General features: G+C 31.2%; 2 protein-coding genes across 12 annotated transcripts in view; one reads left to right on the top strand and one right to left on the bottom strand.

The window, feature by feature from the left end:
* LOC114325330 (probable beta-hexosaminidase fdl) overlaps window positions 1-25,719 on the top strand; it is a 430,895-nt gene that overhangs the window by 209,490 nt on the left and 195,686 nt on the right. Inside the window, exon 1 of one of the 11 annotated variants that reach the window (XM_028273375.1) lies at window positions 10,483-10,518. The exons of the other annotated variants lie outside the window; for them this stretch is intronic. Coding sequence (XP_028129176.1) covers window positions 10,498-10,518 — 21 coding nt within the window. The 5' untranslated portion in view covers window positions 10,483-10,497. Of the gene's footprint in view, window positions 1-10,482; window positions 10,519-25,719 lie in introns of those variants that run through there. 11 annotated transcript variants of the gene reach the window in all.
* The window catches only part of LOC114325334 (uncharacterized), a 134,558-nt gene that overhangs the window by 69,684 nt on the left and 39,155 nt on the right, over window positions 1-25,719 (bottom strand). The window lies entirely within an intron of this gene.

The raw sequence follows: 25,719 nt of genomic DNA, 5'->3' as shown, positions 1-25,719 counted from the left end.
AGCAGAAACCTAAACAGTTTAGTAAAGGAAGAATTTATGAAGTTATGCAAAGAAGCATCCAAAAGGGGTTTAGAAATAAATCAAAACAAAACAAAATACCTAATATGCTCATGAAAAAACCCAATTAATATGATAAGCTTCAACATTGGTGAATATGAATTGGAAAAGGTAGAACATTTTAAATATCTTGGAGTCTCAGTTAATGGAACTAATGATAAAAGTATCGAAATTAATGAAAGACTCCAGGCAGGAAACAGAACCTACTGGAAATACAGTAACTTCCTCAATGATAAGAAGCTTACTCAGAACACAAAACTGAAAATTTACAAAGCAGCAATTAGACCAGTAATCACATATGGTGCTGAAGTGATGTGTCTGACACAGAAAGAGGAAGAAAGATTGAGCATCCTAGAAAGGAAAATAATTCGTAGGATAGCAGGACCACTAAACTTAGATAATAATAAATTTAGAAAACTCATGAACCACGAAGTAAGAGAACTTCTGAAAGGAGAAGACATCGTCAGATTTATCAAGGCACAGAGACTCAGATGGATGGGACATATAGAAAGGAGGAATCCAAAAGCCGTTACCAAGAAAATTTCCAAATGGAGACCTGTATCAGGCAGACCACGAGGAAGACCCAAAACTGGATGGGAGAACCAGATAGTCGAGGACCTTAAGAAGATGGGAGTCAGAGAATGGGTAACCAGAAGCAAAAACAGGAACGAATGAAGGAAAATTGTAGAAGATGCCAAGTCACACAACCAATTGTAAAACCAAATGTTAATGCGGATTGATTCACCGCGACTCGCGACAAACGAATTGGAAGGGCCCAAAGAGGGCGGCAATCACTCCGCTAGGAGTGTAGATGCCATGATAATGATGATGAGGATGATTTTAAACAACTTACCTATTAAGATAATATTACGTACGGTATCTTATTTTAAATCACATATCACTCTCAAACTTTATACACTGAAGGCTACTACGTAACAACAAAGTTAAACAAATTAAACAATTTCTACGAAAGTTTAAAAACGCCGGTTAGTCGTGACGTCATTTCTCCTGACGCAATAAACCTGGGATGAACTGCACCTACTGTTATGAATTATTAGTTTTTTCTGATATAAAATCAATAGATGGAACATACGATGCGTGTATATTTCCGTACTTCAATATTTGTTACTATGATAGGAAAACTAGACTATAAGCATAACGACCCTATCGATTATTTTCCTATTTGTGTTAAATACACTTTCAAGACGATAACAAAATACGATATACATAGATCAGTAAATGAACGTGAAATACGGCGATACCGTGTAATTTTCAGGGTTAAAACCGAATGGCATGAAAATTTTAATTTTGGTTTCTCTTACGTTTCACTTCACTTTTGGATAAAAAGTAAATATTTTATCGAAAAATTTATTCTTAACAAAAATGTAGCTCACCAAAAAACGAAAAAACAATTTATGTCTGAAGTCTGTAGAACCAAAAGAAGCACAGTTGTAGCTCATGAAAAATAGGTTCTTACTAGTCAAATTTCAAATCAAATATTTCAACGAAAATTAACAAAAAACAAATAGACAAATAGCATTTGTAAAAGTATTAGTACATTTGGACGTTGAGAGGCGACTCAAATTTTTTTGCAGAAATTGCTTGAAAATAACTCAAATAATAATATTTGAGTTATCCTCCCTCTCAAAAATGTCCAGAACATTGTTTAAATAATTAAAATGTCAAAAAATGAAGGAGAAATTCGATTTTTTTCTTCGTTTTTGGATTATAACTTTAAAAGTATTCATTTCCGAGAAAAGTTGTACTTACATAAAAGTTGCGTAATTAAATTTTCTACAATATAGAATTGATTAAAAATATAAAAAAGAGTCACCCTTGTTGCAAAAAGCACTAATTGCCAAAAAACCATACAAAAACAAGTATTCGCATTTTACGTTTTTCAACCATTTATGCTACACTTAGGACGTTCATATTTCACCCAGAAAATCTTTATGATACAGTTAAACAATACTGTGAATTTCATTAAGATCGGTTTAATAAATTTTGCAAAATAAATTCTGCAATCCAGCTTTCGCAAAAAAAATTCATTTTTTCAAAATGTTACAGGACTGAAAATAAAGCAGTTAGTAAGTTGAAATTTTTTTTGCGTATAGAAGTGTACTGCAACTTTCATTTGCAATTTGCAATATTAAAATCGATTAACTACCACGGCGTCAGGAATTTTTTTAAATAAACATTAATTATTGGTGCTACGCGCAAGACAGCGGATAGTTTGCCCTGATTGGGCATTCCAATGACCTTTGATAATGATTAATGCATTTTAATTTTTATTACATTTCGATATAAATAAATAAATTTGTTTATTGCAAAATAAAAACACATACTTTATCTTTTGAAATAACACTCTTTTAGCAAAAACTTTCTTTGTTCATATATTTTAACTTAGAGAATAAAAGTTTATTATTTTTAAACATATGCAATTGTTTAAACAATATTTCACAAACAATAATAAAAGTAGTTTGATTTTTGTGGAATTAAAACATTAAAATACAACAAAATATAGACTAAGAAAATATATCAGATAAAGATTGGAAGAAATTTTGGTTGAAATCAACTTGTGTGAATCTAACACCGCTGTCCTGCGCGAGCACCAAAAATTAATGTTTATTTAAAAAATTTCCTGACGCCATGGTAATTAATCGATTTTTATTTTGCAAATTGCAAATGAAAGGTACAGTATACTTCTATAAGCAAAAAAAAATCAACTTGCTATCTGCTTTATTTTCAGTCCTGCAACATTTTAAAAAAACGATTTTTTTTGCGAAATCTTTATTACAAAATTTATTTTGCAAAATCTATTAAACCCATCTTAATAAAATTTACAGTGTTGTTTTACTATACCATAAAGTTTTTCTGAGTAAAATATGAAGGTCCTAAGTGTAGCGTAAATGGTTGAAATACGTAAAATTCGAATACTTCTTTTTGTATGGTTTTTTTTTCGCAATTATTGCTATTTTGCAACAAGGGTGACTACTTTTTGAATTTTTAACCAATTCTGTATTGTAGGAATTTAATTACGCAACTTTTATGTCAGTACAACTTTTCTGAGAAATGAATAGTTTTATAGTTATAATCAAAAGACGAAAAAGTTCCGGACCATTTTGAGTGGGAGGATAACTCAAACATTATTATTTGAGTTATTTTCAAGCAATTTCTGCAAAAAAATTTGAGTCACCTCTCAACGTCCATCTCAAAACAGATGCGCCCTGGACTAAAAACACTTTTCGAGGAAAACTCTAAAATTTTCTTAGTGTTTAAAAAAGCTTTATTTTTGTTTTTCTATAAAAATTTCTAGCATCAAAACTAAGGAAATTACTAATTAAGTATTTCTATGGGAAATAAGCCACAATTTTACTAAAAAATTAATTTATTAACATTTCGAAGCCCAAATCGGGTTTCGTTGTCAAAATACAACGTTGTATTTTGACAATGAAATCTGATTTGGGCTTCGAAACGTTAATAAATTCATTTTTTAGTAAAATTGTGGCTTATTTCCCATAGAAAATACTTAATTATAAAAATGCCACAAGGAAATAGCTTCAGAACAACATTAAGGAAATTACGCTCAAAATAAAGCTGGTCCGTATTTTGGTAAAAGGAAGTTGTAAAAATCACCCCCTAATTAGCATCCCAAATGAAATTAATCGTCACCGCTTTACAGTTTACTTTACTTGTATTGTTTATATGAAATATGTAAGTTTCACCGCTTCAAAGTGCTTTTTGAAAGGGTTATAGTTGAAAGGACTTAAACGAGTCACTAATCACGATTGTATGCAAATTTGAATAGCCTTATTAACAACCTTTTGTCTTACAAAAAAATAAAAAAATCCAAAATATTCAAAAAACAAAACCTACAACTAAAAATAAAGCTTTTTTAAATAAGTACTTTAAAGGAGTTTTAGTTTTGATGAGTTCCCCCGAAAAGTACTTTATTTTTTGGTAATGTCACGTTAACATATTTATTCGATTAGGAATTTGACGAATAAGAACCTACTTTATATGAGCTGCAACTCAGCTTTTTCTGTGTCTTCAGTTTTTCCTTTTTTTTATAAGCTACATTTTTGCTAAGCATATTTTTTTCGATAAAATACTGCTTACTTTTTGAGTTATTTGCAAAAAACCGTCTAAAAACGTGTTTTTTTTTCTTGTTAAAAAATGAAGCTTTTCGCTTTCAAATAACCCGAAAAGTATTAGTGAAAAAACTCTATAGAACGAAAATTGCTTAGAATTAGTTAGTTTATTGATTTTTGGGCTTCTACTTTTCATGAGCTACAACTCTGCTTCTTCGAGTCTTCATGTTTCCTTTTTATATATATATATATATATATATATATATATATATATATATATATATATATATATATAATATATATATATATATATATATATATATATATATATATATATATATATATATATATAAGCTACATTTTTGATAAGAATATTTTTTTCGATAAAATACTTCTTAGGCCGCACCTACATTGGATCCGTTGTTCTCCGATCAGATCAGATCAAATCCGATCCGATCCGATAGGTGGCACCTACATTGGATCCGTATTTCTCCGATCAGATCAGATCCGATATAGACCGATTTTCCGGCGAGGGTGCCTACATTGGTTCCGTTAAATTCCGAACACCGACCACCGACAATGAGTTCCAATGAAGATGTGTTAATGTGTTGGCTGTTGTGTTAACAACGTTTTTAAAAGACGTAGAAAAAAAAATGTAGATGGATGCATAAATTTAATAAAGACAGATCTTCAGAAGAGTTTAATATAAACAAAAATCTGCGTAACTATCCTGATAAATTTAAGATCCTATTTTTTCGTCACAAGAATGTAAAATAATTCATGAGAAAAATACATTGATTTATTACAAACTAGCCTTGAGTAGGCACATATTAAAAAATATTCTCATATAAAAGGAAATAGTAACACATAATAGGTAGTATAATAATTATATGTATTTCCGGTTTTATCACAAATTGAGCAGTAATAAACTTCGGTTCTCTTTGTAAGGTTTTATCCAAGATTATTTTGGCAATTTCAAAGACACGTAGTACCCGTTAGTTTTTTATAACCAAAGTGAAATTGACCATCCCAATAAAACTATTTACCTAGAGGGACAGAATAGGAAATAATAATTGTTTCCTATTCTGTGCTAGAGGTATTATATTTTATACCTATAAATAAAGAGATTTTGTAACCCTTATATTCAAGACATTATAAAATATCTATCTTGTAGAGATACATGTTACAAAATTAAATATTAAGATTTGGAAGCTTTAATCGTTGATTTATTTCATGAAATAGTTAAAACAAAATATTAAATTACTTATATGCAAACACCGGAATGAAACCAAACACTTCTCGATGAAAATAGGAGAAGCTACTCCCGACGTGTCGGCCGATTTCGGATCTGATCTGATGGGATCGGAGAAAACGGATCCAATGTAGGCACCGCCATTTAATATATACTATGGGTTTATTTTTTAATCCGACGTCGGCCGACGTTCGGATCTGATCTGATCTGATTGGATCGGAGAAAAACGGATCTAATGTAGGCATCGCCATTTAATACTATGGGTTTATTTTTTAATCCGACGTCGGATCTGATCTGATCGGATCGGAGAAAAACGGATCCAATCTAGATGCGGCCTTGGCCTGTGGTCTCCAATAAATGCCGTAGGTTGCGTACAGCGTCCAGCCAGACGTTGCGTACAGCATTTGTCGTTCGCTGGCATCATCCGATGTTTGTCGTTATCAGTCGAGTGCGATGAAAAAAATTTATGTACTAATTATTATTATTTGGTTAGTTGTGGTTAGTTGATAAAAGTATAGTATTTTTAAAAACTTCCTGGCATAGTAATTATTTCACTTAATTTGAAAAAGACTGATATGTTTTGTACACAAAACGGCTGGAAAAAGAAAAGTGTGTTTAAAAAATGTGTAAAATATTTTACACAATTTGACAATACTTTTCTTTTTACACTCATTCATTTCACTTATTTGTTTCCAACGTATGTTTTTCAATATTTTTTTTATAAATATATCACCAAGAAAAATTGTCACCTAAGCTGTCTGCTAATTCACAGTTGTCACCTAAACTCTGCCATGTAAGGTTCTACCTACAATTTTCCAGCCAATATGGTTGATTTCATGTGATGCCAGGGGTTAATCTGGAAATATTTTTAACATCCTTCAAAATCAGATAATATAATGTAACCCCAACTGTTTAAAATCAATTTAAGGGTTTTTACCCGTACATTTTGGTGGCTTAAAGCATGTAAACCTGTGATAACACTGATGATGGAATATTGATTCCAAAAACGTTTTGTTGTGATACAGCCGCTTTTTAGGGATTTTAAATACATATACCTTTTACAAAATAAGGTTTTTATTTATTGTTTTTATAATTCTTATCGCTGGCATCATAATATTGACCTGCTACTTTTGACCAACTCAAATAAAAACTCATCTTTTTCTCTTTTGGGAATTAATTGAATGTTAAATGTCTCTCATTTCGCCATGTTAATACGCATACCAGCCGTACGATACAATGCTCGAAATAACTAAAGACGCTGCGCCCAATATTTGAAGTCGCATAGCAGTTAGACGCTACGTTCGACGTCCAATAGAGACTACATCCCTTATTTATTGTATAAAGCATGCAGACGCGATTTACTGCGTGACAGTGTACGCAGCGTCCAGCATCTATTGGAGACCAGCTACTTACTTTTTGAGTTATTTGCAAAAAACCGTCTAAAAACGTATTTTGTTTGTTGTTGAAAAATGGAGATTTCCTCTCGCAAATAACCCGAAAAGTATTGACTTAGTAAAAAAAATCTATAAAACAAAGGTTGCTTAGAATTAGTTAGTTTATCCATTTTCGGACTTATTTTGAACGTATGTTTTTTCACCCCCTTACTTTTTACTTTATCGTGTCCGGACATAATATCCTTTATCCGGTCACTCATAAAATTTCGGACCAGTATCGGGCTACGTCGGTTCCGTGTTCGTTGGCGAGCCACAAATCTTCGAGGGTCCACCGATGAGGACATAGTCCAGGAACCAAAGCTTTTCACCTCGCAATTTTTACAGAATGGATCGATTTGCTTGAAAATTTCATAATATGTAGTGGATAGTCCAAGGATCAAAATCTATATGATGCCGAAAAGCGCTTTTACCATGGGGGTGGTTGCCACCCCATCTCTGGGGTGGAAATTTTTTATTATATTTTGACTGTAAAAGTTGACAAAAACATGCATTCTAATCAATTTTTTTGAAAAAATTAATAGTTTTAGATTTATTCGCTATCGAAAGTGTTAGTTTTATATCGAAAAAATCAATGTTTTTCGATAATACTCATTTACGATTCATTCAATTTTTACCGTAGAAAAAATGTTTTCAAACCAAGTTATTGAGAATTAAATACCCTACAATGTCATATTTAAACATTTTTTCGTATCTCATTTGCTAATATTTCTATTCTGAAGAAAATTGCATTTTTTGCCAAACTACAAAAAGTCGTTATTCACTTTTAACTCCAGTTTTTTTTTTAAACTAGTTATTCTCAGCAAGTCAAACTTGCAGAATCTTAATTAATAATACATAAATAAAGAAGAATGAATAAGACCAATGACTAAAAATACCGCTAACTTACATTATTATGCTTCCAATTAAATTTCTCCTTTTCTTTTTCACAAAAATATATTGATTTTTTAACGGTAACTTTTTTATTTTTTATCTTAGAGTGTTTGGTAAAAAAGAATTTTGTAGGTTTTTACAATATCTATAAGCCTATTAATATTAAATCTTTTTTAAATCCTCAGTTGCAAAAAGAGGTGACCTTGAAAGGGTTGGTAAAGGTGGTTTTTGCATGTTATTAAAAGTTTTAATTGTCAACAGCTCACTCAATTTTTGCCGTAGAAAAAATTTGCAAACCAGGTTCTTGAGAATTAAATAAGCTACAATTTTATATTGAAACATTTTTCATATCTCTGATGCTAATCTTTCTATTCTGAAGAAAAGGCCATTTTTATCCAAATTAAAAAAATTCGTTATTCGCTTTTAACTCCATTTTTTTTAAAACTAATCATTCTAAGCCTATCAAACTTCTAGAATTAATAATACATAAATAAAGCAGACCAAATAAGGTCAATGACTAACTTTAATTAGGGTGGTGATTAGGAGGTTGCTTCCAATCACTTTTTCGTTGAACAAAATAGGGACTGACATTCTTTTCATTATAAGTCACTTAATTTTTGGAGCTAGAGACTTTTTTTTAATTTCTGAAGATAGATATTTTTAAACACTTTAAATTACTTTGAACAAGTTATCTTCGAAAAATGCATAGTTTTCCTGTCTTTTGACTTCGAAACTACAATATTTAGCATTTGACAAAGAAGAGCTAAGATATAATAAAATATAGCTCGATTACTATTGGCCTTAAAGAAAATTTAAAAGAACGGTTTTGTTTATTTTTTTAAAAGGTACATTTTTGTTAGGCAAAGTTGTTTTGATAAAACGAAAACTTTTGGAGATATTAGCAGAAAACTTATTAAAAACATTAATTTTTTCGATATAACACTAACACTTTCGATAGCGAAGAAATCGAAAACTGTTAATTTTATCAAAAGAATGTATAGAAAGTTTTTTGCTTAGAATGAATGTTTTTACCAACTTTTGCGGTCAAAATATAATAAAAAATTTCCACCCCGAGATGGGGTGGCAACCACCCCCATGGTGAAAGCGCCTTCCGGCATCATATAGATTTTGATCCTTTTACTATTCAGTACTTAGTCTTAAATTTTCAAGCAAATCGATCCATTCTGTAGAAATTGCGAGGTTTTGTCATATTTCAAGCTTCATTACTTGGACTAACAGTTTCTGCATGTAAGAAGATGTTCCATATTCTGTGTTTCTTCACAGTCACAGTCCACACCAGCATCTATTTTCCCTCATTTTACCATGTTTGATTTTACTGGAGCGACCTCCGTTCTTATCCTAATCATAGTTTTCCTCGTTTTAAAGTCGAGAGGAAATTGAATCTGAGGAAGAGGAAAATGCTCAGGCGGTTCATCCTAAACTAGTTCAAGGAAGCTTTTCCTGTATTTTAGTTGCTTTCGTGGTGTTTGAGCTTTGTATAGGGCATGCCCCTCGTCCGCAATCCTCTGGGGATAGTTTTTATAGACACCTTTATTATTACCTCTACAAATTTTTCGTAGTTCTCTACTTTTGGTTCAAGACGTAGCAGCTCAGAATCTAGCATGTCTTTTGCCAGACTTTTGCATTTGCCTTCTTGAAGTTAATTCTTTTTTTTTTTGAATGGAATAGTTTGTGGTCTGACAACTTTCGTTTATACCAATTGGTCAATGCCGTTTTTTGAAGTTATTCTGCTTTAGGCGCGATGCGATTGAGAGTAAAATTTCATAAATCTGCGCGCATGCGCACACAGACAGTAATAGTTCGTTGCTAATCTTTCAAGATAGGTATTTATGTATCTGTATCAGCGCAAATAAGTCATTAAAAGAATATATTAGTGTTTTTAGTAAATGTATTATTTATTATAATTTTTGGATTTGTCTTTCTCTGTAGTAAGATAATAAAATATTATGTAGGTATAACATTTTTATATATCTATTTGTCACCGTGTTGTGTAATTATATCCGAAACTTACGTGTCATTTAAAGAAGCTCGGTGGCGTAGTTGGTAGAGCGTTGGGTCAGTGATTGGAAGGTCGCACCGGTCGCGGCTGCCAATCCTGGACGATTCATATTTTTTTTTAATTTTTGGTTGTTTTAATAAAAAATTTTTGAAAGTGGTAGATAAGAAAGTTAGTTTAATATTTAAATAAAATACAAATAACCTGTTAAGTATATTTACTTCGTTGAAATTATATAATAGAAGAATAACTTATACGTGCGTACAAAGTACACACACATTCTTTTTTGGTATGGGGTCATATACTACTTTGGTACATCAGTATTCAGAAGAATAACTTCTACGTGCGTACAAAGTACACACACATTCTTTTTTGGTATGGGGTCATATACTACTTTGGTACATCAGTATTCGAGGTTATTACTTGAAAAACAGATATTCGGGTTATATCCTCTTACCCCCAAGAAGGGATGGCTTTCACCTCCAAGTATAAGTTAAAGAAAAGCGGAGTAGAGGGTAAGTAGAACCTAAATCCAAATTTTCAAGCAAATCCGTCGTGACGTGGAAAACTATACTCCAAAATGGTCAGTTTCTGGCCTAATGCACTTTCAAAGTTGATAACAAAATGAGATATTAATTGGTGTTTCCAACCTATGCATCAAATACTAATTTAGAATTTACCTAGCTTAAACTAAAGCAATACGGGGTTTTTCATTTGGTGACGTTAACAGAAAGCGATTTTGTGAATAGATAAAATATGAAAATCCTTGAAAATAATGTAAGTAGAATACAAACATTTTCATTATAATATAGAAATCCCTCAATGTAAACTCTAATAATTTGACTCATTTTTACCTAAATATATATGTTTTGCTCGTTAATGGCAAAATGAGGATAATTCCATAATTCCAAGCTTTGTTAACGCTGACATTTCCACGAAACGCTAATATTTTATTCATTCTATTTCCAGCTGCTATTTTATTTGCCCTGGTTTTAAATAATAATAATCTTACTTTCATACATCTGTGTATTTATCGTCTGCATTCTGTTGAGATTCTATATAAAGTCTTTATTTATTATATGAAATATCACTTACATTTGATATCTTTTAGCTATTCACCATAATTTCAAGCTTCTTCCATTAACAAATTCTTCTAAATAACCTGTTTCCAACACAAGACACCTCTTTTTCTACTAATCTAATAATAATAAACGTTTAATGACTATTTAAGTATAGGCGTAAACATTACTTAGAAGACCCGTGTTGAGCTGCCCCCTCCCACTTGCAAAAATTAAAAAACAAACTGCGCTGATTTATAAGCTTTCATATTCCGGCAAATTAAAAATTTTGAGCTCGTTGCACTTTGGCTAATATTGAAGAAGAAACAGGCTTTAAAGCCTACATACAAGGAGGATGAAGAAGAAGAAGTTACACTGGGAAGGAATTTAGTGAGGTGGCAGCCCCCCACTACTTTAAAACTAGGGATATTAAATCGATCTTTGCGGCAGAATTACGAGCTATTTATGAGCTTTCGAAGTGATATAGTTTCGATTTTTGAGCTCATCCCCTTCACCACCAAACAACCCTTTAATTGATTTAACTTGAAAGAGAAAAATGCTGAAAAAAATGAAAATATAATGTATCGCGGATATAATTTATATAGCTTATATATTCTAAGAATATACTCTTAAATCAAGTGTATTTCGATTATTGAGCTACAACCTCTTCGCAAGAAAACCACCCTATCTTCCCGGCTTACATCAGAGTTGTACTTAAAATGAATTAAATTAATTAATTGGCGACTTCGTATCGTTTAATAACTTATGAGTCGCTTAATTTCCTTTCTACATAATATAGTGCAGTCACTGAAGGTAAAAATATCAACTATGACCTTCGATTTTGGTGAACCTCCATTCATTTTCACGAAAATTTGTGGGTGGATAGAGGATACCTCAGTAAACAAAAGTGACATGGTGCCAACTTACTCTTTTAGCCTGGGGTAGATGTGACCCCTTCTCTGGAGTGAAAATTACTTTATATTAAAAATAACTCCACAAATCGATAGAGGGACAAATTCTAAGCAAAATTTGTTATATAAAGGTATTAAAATAAATCAATACTTTTTGAGTTATTAAAGATCAAATATTTTAATTTTCATGAAAAAAATGCATGCTTTAAAGCGATTTTTCATAATTAACTTAAAAATTGTTTTTGCAGAAATGTTTGACCTAGGCCAAACTAGTCTGTCCTGAAATCGGGTTTGGCCGGTAACATTGTAAATCCCAAATCATGAATTCCAAATCATGAGTGCTCCTTGTAGCATTTAACGTGTCTTGGTTTGTTTATTTCTACTGCATCTTGATTGTAAATTTAGTATAATATGTTTGTAGATCTTAAGCCGATTTAGCTTTATTACCACTAAGAATCCTTGTGTTTTGTTTGCTATTGCGGCAGACAATATTAAACGACAACGATCATAACTGCCCTCCGTTAACTCTTACTTACAGCGTAAGACAATTACGACAATTTCTCACCACCTTTTATAACTTTTCCAGACGAAAATCAAGTAAATAATAACAAAAGTCATAAAACACTGGTCGTGAAATGCTATACAATATTTGTTTCTGTCTAGTTACGTACAAACACTATGTGTAAAAAACGGAAATCTCTTAGTTATGTTTTTTATGCTTTTATTTTATGCCAAATTACTCATTGTATTTTTTATTATATCTCAGGATTCTTATCTGAGTTCAAGAAACACCTTTGTCTTTGTTGAGTGTTCGATAAGAAATAGGAGTAGAAGGACATATATAAAATTCAAATTTGTTCAATAATTGAATGCTATGCTGGAACAACGTTGTAACCGCCAATATTTTCATATGTGGGTTTTCCATGGAACAATGTTCTAAATGTGCAAAATAATGTACTGCTGACTGTGGGGAATGTTATCAGACTTAATTTTACCTGTTTTGGTAGTTTGAAAATTAGTCAACCTTCAACTTTCGGTGTAACAACGTTGTATGTGTTACAGTGGGTCGTCTTTCGCGCTAACTTTTCTGCACGTGTTTTGTAAATCAACGTTTTATCGGATGCTTTAATTCGATCACTTATTTCTTCAAGGTCCAGGCCTCCGCCCCATACAGCAGCACCGAAAACACATATGAACGTAATATTCTTATTTTGAGTTGCAAACTAAGGTCTTCTTCTTCTTCTTCTTCTTTTTCTTATATCAGGCCTCCTGGCCTGTTCTTACCGATTTTGAGCTTGTATTCGTAGCTGTGATGTTGACTGCCAGCTATGTCGCCACCTTTTAAAGGGCTTTCCTATTGATCTCTTGCCTGTTCGCTTCGAATCTCTGGCTCTACGGGCTATTCTCTCGCTGTCTTTCCCACCGTACTATGTCTTGTATGTAAACTAAGGTCTCTACTGCATAATACTTTTCTCATCTTGTCAAAATAATGTTGCTCTAGCTTGTCCAATTCTTATTATCAACAGATACTCTTTACAGAAAATTAATAAAAAATTATAATACAAATAATTTTAATAAAAAAAAAGTAGACGGTTTCGTTTTGATTGAATTTAAGTTTCTTACCATTCTCTGAAACGTGTTTCTAGGTTTACCCGTTGTCAAAGAGGATTTGTAAGAAGACTGAACTGAATCAAAACGCACCGACTCGTTGGTAAATATATTTAAATATTATACCAACGTATGCGTTTAGCGATCTCTAACGAGGAAAGAAGAAGTGAGTGTCGATGACGAATAAAGTAAACTGTTAACCCAGGTATAGGTAATGGATTTTGACAAGAGCTATGACCTTGAAAATTTCACGTAAACTTGTGTACTAAATCGGCATGACTCATAGCTCTTGTCAAAAACCAATACAATAGAGATGTTGAAAAAGTATCTATTCGTTACAAAGTACTCGTTACTTACGAATACCGAAAGTAACGATTACTATACAGAGAGGCAAATCGTTACTTTGATTACTCTGATTACTTCGTACTAATCGTATCAGAGCGAGTAACGACTATTGTATCTACAACCAGTTCACTTCAATACTTTCTACCAATCTTATCCCAGCGAGTAACGGACGGGACCGGTATTTTACGAGTGTTATCGATTATCATTATCTGTATGAAGCGTTTTAAGGGTGTGAGCCTCAGAGCCTCACACTGTGAGTGTGAGGAGAAGATAGAAGATGAAACAGAGGCAGGTATAATGGAGGTAAAATATGTAATGTATGTTATTAACAAAGATCGAATGCGAGAACCCTATATTTTTATCTAGTAGATCTATATATATATATATACCTATACAAAATACAAAATACCTACCTACTCACAAAATACGATTCTCGATATGATTACCGGTACTCAAATACAAAAGTAATCATAGTAATCAAAGTAACGAATACTGTAAATGATTACTTTATACAAAAGTAACGATTTGTAACGAATACTCGAAAGTAACTATAATCAACATCACTACAATACAACCATACCATCGGGCGATGCTAGGAATCTATTCCACAAATGCATCAGAAATTTATCCGTCTAAACCGCTATCATTTTGTACTCAGCACCGAGTATATTATAAAAATAATTTTATTTTATTGTTTCGTTTCAAAACTTTTTGTGTTTTCAATATTGTTGTCGAAAACCAGTTAAATTTCACTATTTTGTTCCTGTTCCAGATTTCTTGAAATTTTCATTTTAAATAAAGAAATGTTCTTTTATCACACTCTCTAGCTAAAACTCCTTTCTTTGTTCAGCTTACAAGGATTCTCGATCAAATGCTCTAACAAATGTTCCTATCTGTATTGGCTGCCAAATTGTCCTGGTCTAAGAATGAATAATAACATATTTGTAGTTACAAATACAGCTCTTCTTTCAATGGTCAGCAAGAAATCCTTTAATTCTCTTCCAAATCTTAATTATCGAGATTGCCCTTCCATTATTTTCATCGGAAATCACAATTATTTTTTTAACCAACTGTCTTTTAGTCCTTCAAATTCACACAAAATACCTACTTCTCAAGCAATGACTTTCAAATTTCTATATACAAATTTAACAATGGACCTTGACTGATTAACTTTCTACAAAATTTCCCCAGAGTTTTGAAGCCGATACGAGACACAAAAGAAATCATAATTTAATCCCTTACATATTGTTTATCAAGACCCAATTTTTTCTTATACATTCCTTAATTCTCTGTAATATAATTTACTCCTGTATTTATAATCTACATGTAGAATTATCAAATTGTTATTTCATGATTTTATCAACTATATTTAAATTTTTTATTTTAACTTGATTCTACATGGTTCAAATGATTTATTGTTCTACTGTAAGCTGCAGAATACATTAAACTTTGTTGGAGATGAAATATCTAAAATTTTATTATCAGAAACTTGGTTCCTTGTGTCACATAACTTTTATGATTTTCTATTATTGTTTTCTCGTAATAAAAAATTACTCTTTCACGAAATCAAAAATTTATTTTATACTAGAAGTACGGAGGCAATAAATTTTTCGATTGCGAGGACAAATGTGATCCCTTTATACCATCCTAAAGTCTAGCTTATCATTTCATTACATAATAATAAGAGCAGATGTCTTAGCTAGGATTTGACCTGTCATTCGATTTTCTACACATGCTGGCCATAATTTTACTTTATTGCATTGCTTTTTGTATAGGGGACAGTGCAGTTGTAACTGTTATTGAGGTGTTTGTTTTTACAAAAAGAAATGAATAATAGTGTGTTTATGTATCTGTAAGTGTTTTTAAAAATGTATCAAAAATATTTTAATTTCTATGTTAGGAGTTTGAAATAAAAGGTATCTTTGTTATTTGCTATTATATTGAATATATCAAAACAGTCATGATTTCATTACTTCTATTTATTTGATTTGTCAATTAAATGTAATTATACCTAATGTCAAAATCGTCGGTATCTAATATACAACAGTTATTCCAGTATTGCTTCTTCGTGTACTCTTCTTCTTTACTCTTCATTGCTACTAATTTTTATTGATTGTGTCTTGTCCATTTAACCCTTTCTCCCGCAAGTCCTCTATCACACAGTCCCCTACCGCTTAATCTTCTACTTGGTTTTCCTCTACCTCTCTTTCCTCCAACTTCTGACAGCTCTATCATTCATCCCACATATAGTTCTCATTTCTACCTCAAACGTAGACCAAACCTTTGCAGCCTTTGTTCTTGAACTTTTTTTGAGACTAATTTTTATTTTTTTAACATTTTGATATGCACTTTGGAAAATACATTTTTCTCCTACAAAACTGCATTTTCATTTGTCCCTCATGCCAAGTGGTAAAAAAAAGCTCTCCCGAAAAAAAATGCAAAAAGTTTCATAATGATCCGTCGTACTCTAAAAAGAGGTTTACGCGATTTTAGTGCTTTATTTCCTCGCTTACTAAGTTTATTCTGGATCGAATTTTGACTTTGAGTTTACAGAAAAATGATCAAATTACACAGGTACATTTTATTATTGTCACCTGCTTTAAAAATGTGCTAAACTTGCTTTTTTATCTTTACCAGTTAAAAATTAATATTTTTTGTTACACCAACCGAAAGTTATTGTGCATGTGCACGTCTCGGTTTTATCTATGCTTTTGATATATCCAAAACCGCAGACAACATGCAGCTGCAGGAGTAATTGTTAGAAATAAGCTTGGGAATAATTATCTCCGTCGTGACAGGCCGTGAAAATGTCCAAAACAGAAAATACAGTTTCTAGACCGACCACCTGATTTATTTTCGAAGGTACAAGGTTAAATAGAATTACAAGTGTGGATGTACAAATGAAGGCACGTTGAGATAGGCCATTTCAATTAAAAGTTGGTAAAATTATGTTACATTTTCTGTTAACAAGTTTCGTTAATAGTTTTTTGTTTCATGTTTACAAATACGTAGTGCATTATCTTCACCATTTTAGTCCAAGGGATGAAGTTTAAAATAGGACAAAACCTTACAATTTTTACTGAGTGGATCGATTTGCTTAAAAATTTGAGAATATGTAGTGGATAGTCCAAGGATCAAAGTCTATATGATGCCGAAAGGCGCTTTTACCATGGGGATGGTTGTCACCCCATCTCGGGGTGAAAATTTTTTATTATATTTTGACCGCAAAAGTTGGTTAAAACATTCATTCTAAGCAAAAAATGTTTTATACATTTTTTTGATAAAATTATTAGTTTTCGATTTATTCGCTATCGAAAGTGTTAGTTTTTTATCGAAAAAATCAATGTTTTTAATCAGTTTTCTGCTAATAACCTAAAAAGTTTTTATTTTATCAAAACAACTTTACTTAACAAAAATGTATGTAACTTGTGAAAAAAATAAACAAAACGCTTTTTTTAAATTCTCTTAAGGCCAATTGTAATCGAGTTATACTTTATTATATGTTAGCTGTTCTTCGTCAAATGCTAAATATTGTAGCTTCAAAGTCAAAAGACGGATAAACTATGCATTTTTCGAGGATAACTTCTTTAAACTAATTTAAAGTATTTAGAAATATCTATCTCCAGAAATACAAAAAAGTCTGTAGCTCAAAAATTAAGTGACTTATAATGAAAAGAATGTCAGTCCCTATTTTTTCAGCGAAAAAGTGATCGAAAATAGCCTCCTAATCACCACCCTAATTAAAATTAGTCATTGGCCTTATTTGCTCTTCTTTATTTATGTATTATTAATCGGTTCTAGAAGTTTGACCGGCTTAGAATGATTAGTTTTTAAAAGAATGGAGTTTAAAGTCAACAATTTTCGAGTTATTTGGTTTTTTTGTTGAAAAATGAACATATTCACTCGCAAGTAACTCGAAAATTATTGACCTAGTGAAAAAACTGTATAAAATAAATGATGCTTAGAATTATACAGTTTATCCAATTCGGGACTTATTTTAAAGGTTTCTTTTTTCACTACCGAAACGGGGTGAAACTCACCCCCAGGGTAAAAGCCCACATCGGCACAATATCACTTGTTCTGTTTGACATGTTAGCTACGTGTATGCCAAATGTCATGTCATTCCAAGTGGTTTTTTTTTTAAATTCAGAGCAAAAACCGTGAGCAAACGTATTATAAACCGATATGTTTGCAATAATTTATTAATAACAAAGTCGGAACGTGGTTTAAGCTATCACGATTAGTGACAATCGATATAGCTTATAAAAATACTATGAAAAAGACTACAAACTTGCTGTAGATACCGCATTTCGAGCTTTTCGGCGTATAAACAATTATTTTGTTATTAACAAAATAAGAACACATTTTGAGTAATTGCGACTAGTCGCATTCGATTCAACGACCAAAAATACACAATAGAAGACCTTAACAGTATCAATTTATTTACAGGGCTTCTAATAATTCCTGAAAACACCTAATTTTACCTTAATTTGTTAATAACAATTAAACTCACCACATTTGGGCTTCCACTTCCACTGGATTCAGCGACCCAAAAAACCTATAATACCACCATCAAATCGCGGCGAACTAAAAGTGCTTACGGGACCCCCTATGTTGCGACTAGATTCTACTATACCATACTATACCAAACTATATAAGCACAAATAGATCAGAATTTGATATCAATCCGAGGGTACAGCAACATCTCTTAAATTTACCAAAAATTTGGCTAATTCCTTTAAGTTTGAGTCCAAATAAGTCAACTGTCAAATTTATAATCCAATTTTGTGATAATTTTTATTTTAAAGATTTTTTTGAAATTTATTGCTGCATTGGCAGTCTAAACGTTAAAACAAATGTACGAGTAATTCTAATTACAATCAATTGAAGTTTAATCGCTTATAAAATAATTTTTAAATTAAACATTTTGTTTACAAATACCTTCGGTAATGAAATTCATTCCAATTTTCTTCTACGTGTTAAAAATTTATATGAACAGGAAACAAACAATGTTTTAAATTTCCACTCTATTTATTCATAACTTTGACATTGACATGTTTTGCTTGAGCTTGACATGTTGATTTGACACGTTAATACAAAATGGTGGAAATTAAAAGAGATATTTATTTTAGGCCCACTCATTTTGCTTACATTAAGAACGATTTCTTAAGGGCGTAGGCCTTATTTTACTTATACACGTGTGTCGCATTTAAGTTGAAAACAGCTCTATATTTCGGCTATCAAAATAAATACAGTGTCGAAGTTTCACCCAGTGGCGGCTGGTCAGGGTCGGCAGGGCCGACCCACACATTTATGGACACATTATAGATTTTTTGTAAATATATAAGTTAATCAGAGTTGATGATATTCGTTTCTGTGAAATAAAAAAAAATATCTGTGAGATAATACAGACTAAATTTTATTTATTGTTTTTAAAAGAATTCGATCGATCCGATACTTTAAGTGATCTCTGTGCGCTGTGCGTAAGAGACTTTTCAAATTAATGTTCCTAGCCATGCACCCGATTGCGATTGTGTGAATTCTTATAAGGCCCGCTTCGGCAAGCCGTACCCAGATTGACCATTTGCTTGTAATAACAAGCTATGGAATATTAGCCGATAGGCAACCAATTATACATTCCCCATATTTATTTGAATGGCAAGTACGGCACATAAACAATCTGCCGAGCGGTGATCTGCAAACGGCAACAAGACACGTACCTATAGATCAGGCGCGCATCTGTAATATTAGTAACATTAATTTGGACGTTGAGAGGTGAGTCATATTTGTTTGCAGAAATTGCTTGAAAATAACTCATATAATAATATTTGAGTTATCCTCCCACTCAAAAAGGCCCGGAACATTGTTTAAATAATCAAAATGTCAAAAAATTAAGGAAAAATTCGATTTTTTTCTTCATTTTTTGATTATAACTTTAAAAGTATTCATTTTAGAGAAGATTTGCACTGACGTAAAAGTTGCGTAATTAAATTTCCTACAATATAGGATTAGTTAAAAATTTTAAAAATTGTCACCCTTGTTGCAACATAGCAATACATTGCGAAAAAATCATAAAAAACAAGTATTCGCATTTTACGTTTTTCAACCGTTTATGCTAAACTTAGGACCTTCACAATTTTACCCAGAAAAACTATTAGTCTAAGAGCTAGTGAACCCTCCGACTAACGGTCGTCCTGTAAGGCTAAAAATTTTTCTAGTGATAATTCATAGCACACCAAGGCTAAAAACCATGACCTGGCAAGCCTCAGCGGTGCACGTGTATCTACCAGATGAATCGAAAAGTGCAAATTTAGGGGGTAAAATAAACTTTCTTCTGTAAGGTTTAAATTTAAGTATGTGTTTGAGTAAGTCATTTAGAAGAAATGTGTACAATGACAGGCGATTCTGAAGAGCATAAGACCTTGCCAGGCGAGGGGAAAGATTAGGGGTTTTTACCCTAACTAAAACCCTAACTAAACCCTCTTTTACCCTAACTTTTATCCCTCTAAAAATTTTACTGTTTCCAAGGTACGTAGATATTCTTTAAACATTGATTGATGAAATCCCGAAGAGTTTTTTGCAATAAAATATCGAAAACCCCTTTGTTTTTTTAATTGCTAATCAAGCGTGTGCGACACTGTAGTATAAGTGAGGACGTTTGAGTTTTGTTTGAACATTAACATAATTATTTATACAGGGTGTACAAAAAACATTTTTCTTCTATTTGTCAAATTTAATCAAAGTTAATTTAATAAAAAAAAAATTTTGTACACCCTGTGTAAATAATTATGTTAATGTTTATATTAGTGAATATAAAATTCAATAACCTTTCAAATGAGCTATCACACAACCCCTACTCTCATTTAAAAAAATCATAGATTACGTCATCACGCTCAGATGGATGACGTCCCTAGTATTATATACAGTATGTCCCTGTAAGTTGTATCCATATGGAAAACTTTTTTATTATTAATTTTACGAAAAAAAGTTATTCTTCATAAAAAGCTCTGCATGGTCCAAAACCTAAGATTCAACCATCAGATATCAAATTTTATGAATATTATACGAGGTATGTCAAAAGTTTGAATTTCACTCAAGAGTAAAGTAGCTTTATTTTTCACAATATTGAAAATTGCTATTATGAAAAGTTGTTTGGAATTAAAAACTATATTCTAATATGCAATTACATCCTTCTAATTGAAAAATTTTTTTTTTTTGAAAAATTATGGATAACTAACATTATTTTCAGTAGTTTTAATTCTAATAACTCTTTTATTATTAATTTTACGAAAAAAGTGATTTGTAATAAAAAGTTCAGTATGGTCTAAAATACTCTAAAACCTAAAATACAACCATCTTATGTCAATTTTATACGAGGTGTGTCAAAAAAGATAAATTTAGATCAAAAGTAAAGTACCTTTATAGTTCAAAATATTTCAATAAGAAGGATGCAATTACATAATGAAACATGGTTTTTAATTCTTAATAACTTTTCATAATAACAATTTTCGATATTGTGAAAAATAAAGGTATTTTACTCTTGGGCCAAATTCATATTTTTTGACATACCTTGTATAAAATTGATAAAATTTGACATAAGATGGTTGTATTTTAGGTTTCAGACCATGCAGAACTTTTTATTAAGAATCACTTTTTTTCGTAAAATTAATAATAAAAGAGTTATCAGAATTGAAATAACTGAAAATAATGTTAGTTATCCATAATTTTTCAAAAAAAAAAATTTTCAATTAGAAGGATGTAATTACATATTAGAATATAGTTTTTAATTCCAAACAACTTTTCATAATAGCAATTTTCAATATTGTGAAAAATAAAGCTACTTTACTCTTGAGTGAAATTCAAACTTTTTGACATACCTCGTAAAATATTCATAAAATTTGATAGCTGATGGTTGAATCTTAGGTTTTGGACCATGCAGAGCTTTTTATGAGGAATGACTTTTTTTCGTAAAATTAATAATAAAAAAGTTTTCCATATGGATACAACTTACAGGGACATACTGTATATGCCAAAAAGTCCTAATTTAAAAATAAAAATCGACCTGTCTGAGGATTTCTCTTGAAATTTTCTCATTCTCGAGATAATTAATTTATGCAAACTCAAACGTCCTCACTTATACTACAGTGTCGCACCTGCTTGATTAGCAATTAAAAAAACAAAGGGGTTTTCAATATTTTATTGCAAAAAACTCTTCGGGATTTCATCAATCAATGTTTAAATAATATCTACGTATCTTGGCAACATTGAAATTTTTAGATAAATGTCCGATTTAGGGTTAAAAATGGCCGATTTCGCAATTTTCAAAATTTTCAATCGCTTATATAACAAAAACTATTAACGTAAGAGAAAAATCACTAAAGACGTTTTCTGTTTGGAATGATTCAAAAAACCTAAAAAAAATTTGTTCGATGTAAAAAGAATAATTTTAGGAAAAACCCCTAATCTTTCCCCTCGCCTGGCAAGGTCTTATGCTCTTCAGAGTCGCCTGTCATTGTACACATTTCTTCTGAATGACTTACTCCAACACATACTTAAATTTAAACCTTACAGGAGAAAGTTTATTTTACCCCCCAAATTTGCACTTTTCGATTCACCTGGTAGATACACGTGCACCACTGAGGCCTGCCAGGTCATAGTTTTTAGCCTTGGTTTGCTATGAATTATCACTAGAAAAATTTCTAGCCTTACAGGACGACCGTTAGTCGGAGGGTTCACTAGCTCTTAGACTATAGATCATATAATAAAATAATACTGTGAATTTCATTAAGATCGGTTCAATAGATTTTGGAAGATAAATTTTGCAATCCAGCTTTCGCAAAAAATTCATTTTTTCAAAATGTTGCAGAACTGAAAATAAAGCAGACAGCAAGTTGAATTTATTTTTCGTATAGAAGAATATTGTACCTTTCTTCTATACGTAAAAAAAATTCAACTTGCTATCAGCTTTATTGTCAGTACTGCAACATTTTGAAAAAATTAATTTTTTTTTTGCAAAAGCTGTATTGCAAAATGTATTGAATCGATCTTAATGAAATTTACATTGTATTGTTTTATTATATTATAAAGGTTTTCTGGTTAAAATATGAAGGTCGTAAGTGTAGCATAAATGGTTGAAAAACGTAAAATGCGAATACCTATTTTTTATGTTTTTTTTCGCAATTATTGCTATTTTGCAACAAAGATGACACTTTCTAAAATTGTTAACTAAACCTATATTGTAGGAAATTTAATTACGCATCTTTTATGTCAGTGTAACTTTTCTCAGAAGTGAATACTTTGAAAGTTAAAACCAAAAAACGAAGAAAAAAATCGAAGTTTTTCTTCATTTTTTGACATTTTGATTATTTAAACAATGTTCCGGACCTTTTTGAGTGGAAGGATAACTCAATTATTATTTCCAAAGAATTTTCAAAATATCTTTTAGACAAGTTCATTAAAACTTATCCATTATTCTTTAATCAAATAAAATAAGAAAATGGATTTTTATGCTGGAACAGTTTTATATTCTGATCTAAATACTCGTATTTTCGGAACGTGGGATAAGCTACAAAATATGTACAATTTTATACAGTGAGCACGTAAAGGCTGAAATAAATTCATTTTCTCGAAAATGGACGATTTTGGAAAAAAATCCCGAAGCAGGTCAATTTTTATTTTTAAATTACGACTTTTTGGCATATTTATCATACTAGTGACGTCACCAATCTGGGCGTGATGACGTCATCGATGATTTTTTAAATGAGACTAGGGGTCGTGTGATAGCTCGTTTGAAAGGTAATTCAATTCTCTATTTAGTAGTATAAACATTAATATAATTGTTTATACAGGGTGTAAAAATTTTTTTTAATTAAATTTATTGACATAAAAAAAGAATGTATGCAATTTATTTAATTCAAAATACATTGTACTGCTGTCAGAAAACAGAAAAAAATGTTTATTTGAAAAATAATCATCGCTTTTCGCTTAAATTACATGTTTAAACTGTCAAGAGGCAGGTGGGTGGCTGCATTAATATTGAATTTGAGCAAAAAATAATATTTATTTGTTAAATAAACATTTTTTTCTGTTTTCTGAGAACGGTAAAATGTATTTTGAATTAAATAAATTACATACATTCTTCTTTTTATGTCAATAAATTAAATTCAAAAAATATTTTTTGGACACCCTGTATAAACAATTATGTTAATGTTTATACTACTGAATAGAGAATTGAATTACCTTTCAAATGAGCTATCACGCGACCCCTGTTCTCATTTAAAAAAATTATTGATGACGTCATCACGCCCAGATGGGTGACGTCACTAGTATGATATATATGCCAAAAAGTCGTAATTTAAAAATCAAAATTGACCTATTTCGGGATTTTTTTCCAAACATGTCCATTTTTGAGAAAATTAATTTATTCCAACCTTTACGTGCTCACTGTATACTGCAATTCATTAGGTATAACAAACTGTTCCCGAAATTACTAAATTATTGTGCTCAAATGTGGGTAAATTCTGCCTCAAATGAACGGGATTTCTCTTGTCTCAAAAGAGTCAAAACGTATTGTCGGAACACCATGAAACAAGAGAGAATGTCAAACTTGTCTCAAATGTCAATAGAAAAAAACTTTTAAAACCTCTCCAAAACAATAATAAATTTTACAATGACGTTATAACCCATTTTGCTACTTCGAAACAACATAGACTAGAGTTAATTTATAAACAGGTTTAGGTTCTAAATTTATAGGAAAAAACAAAAAAAAAATAAAAAAATAAAATCCAAAAATGTTCTATGAAATTGGAGCCTTTTAATTAGATGGCATACCTATCTGAGGAGACAAAACCTTGCCGACCCTGTCCCTAAAGCCACGAGCCGCCACTGTTTCACACAGTGATACAGGTTGATAGTTCATGATTACACCAGGGCATTTAACACTTAAAACACCAGAAAAACTCGATTTTTAAATACAGGACGTATCGACTTAAAAACTTTTTGCATTGTGTTTAGGATGATGTCAGGAAAAAAGTCTAGATGCTATAGAAAAATGGTTGGAAAAGCATAAATGCACATTAAAGTGCATAAAATGCATCCAAAAGTGCAAAAACATGTCAAAATAAGCATGTTAAGGGCCGGATTTGTTCGAGTGTTATGGGCTATGCACACTTAATTGATGCAAACGGATTACTTGTAGGGCAGTCAATGAGGGTATTTGGCTCCAAATTCCATCCTACTAAATCGATTTACTTGATATTTTCACAGTAAGTAGGGAATAGCTCATGAAACAAAGTCTACCCTATGCCGATGTGCGCTTTTATCTTGGGGTGGTTCCCACGCCTTCTCGAAGGTTAAAATTTTTTTGATTAAAATAGCAACGGAATAGGCTAGAGCACATAATTCTATTCAAAAACTCTTCTATAATTATTTTTTGAAAACTCAATACTTTTCGGACGGATTTTGGCGAATACCTTTAAAACTATGCATCTAACAAAAAAACAATATAAAACATCTGTAGGTTATAAAAAACAGAAGAGATTCGTTCCTTCATAGATCTTCTATGTTATAATACAAAAAAGGGTATGGTAGGTGAGGAGAGTTTGTTTTTTTGGTGCATGCTCAAATCGGTGTATTCAACTTGAAATAACAGAGAAACGGTCAATTTTAGGTGCATACTGATACCAAGCACTGATACTGATTCAAACCAAGCGAGATATGCTGCAAAAAATTGATTACTAATGTATTTTAAGAAGAAATAAGAAGTATATTTAACTTCTCATCCATCAGAATTATTTAAATACATCGTTTTCCTTCTACAATACTTTTTACTATAGTATTATTTGTATGTTCCAAAAATTGGACCGGTTTAAAATGAATGGTTTTTTTTTAAATATGATCAAATTATAGAGTACATTTTTAAATTTTCTTAAAAATCTTCCTTTTTCTCCATGTTACTCGAAAATGATAAGAGATACGAAAAAGAGATACCACACAAAAATAAAGAGTTTTTTAGAGAAAAATTTCGTTTTTAAATTTTATTTCTGTATCTCTTATCA

This window comes from Diabrotica virgifera, chromosome 1 (assembly GCF_917563875.1).
Source record: "Diabrotica virgifera virgifera chromosome 1, PGI_DIABVI_V3a".
Lineage (NCBI taxonomy): Eukaryota > Metazoa > Arthropoda > Insecta > Coleoptera > Chrysomelidae > Diabrotica > Diabrotica virgifera.
The sequence above is the reverse complement of the archived record's forward strand: the minus strand, read 5'-3'. Positions and strand labels throughout refer to the sequence as shown.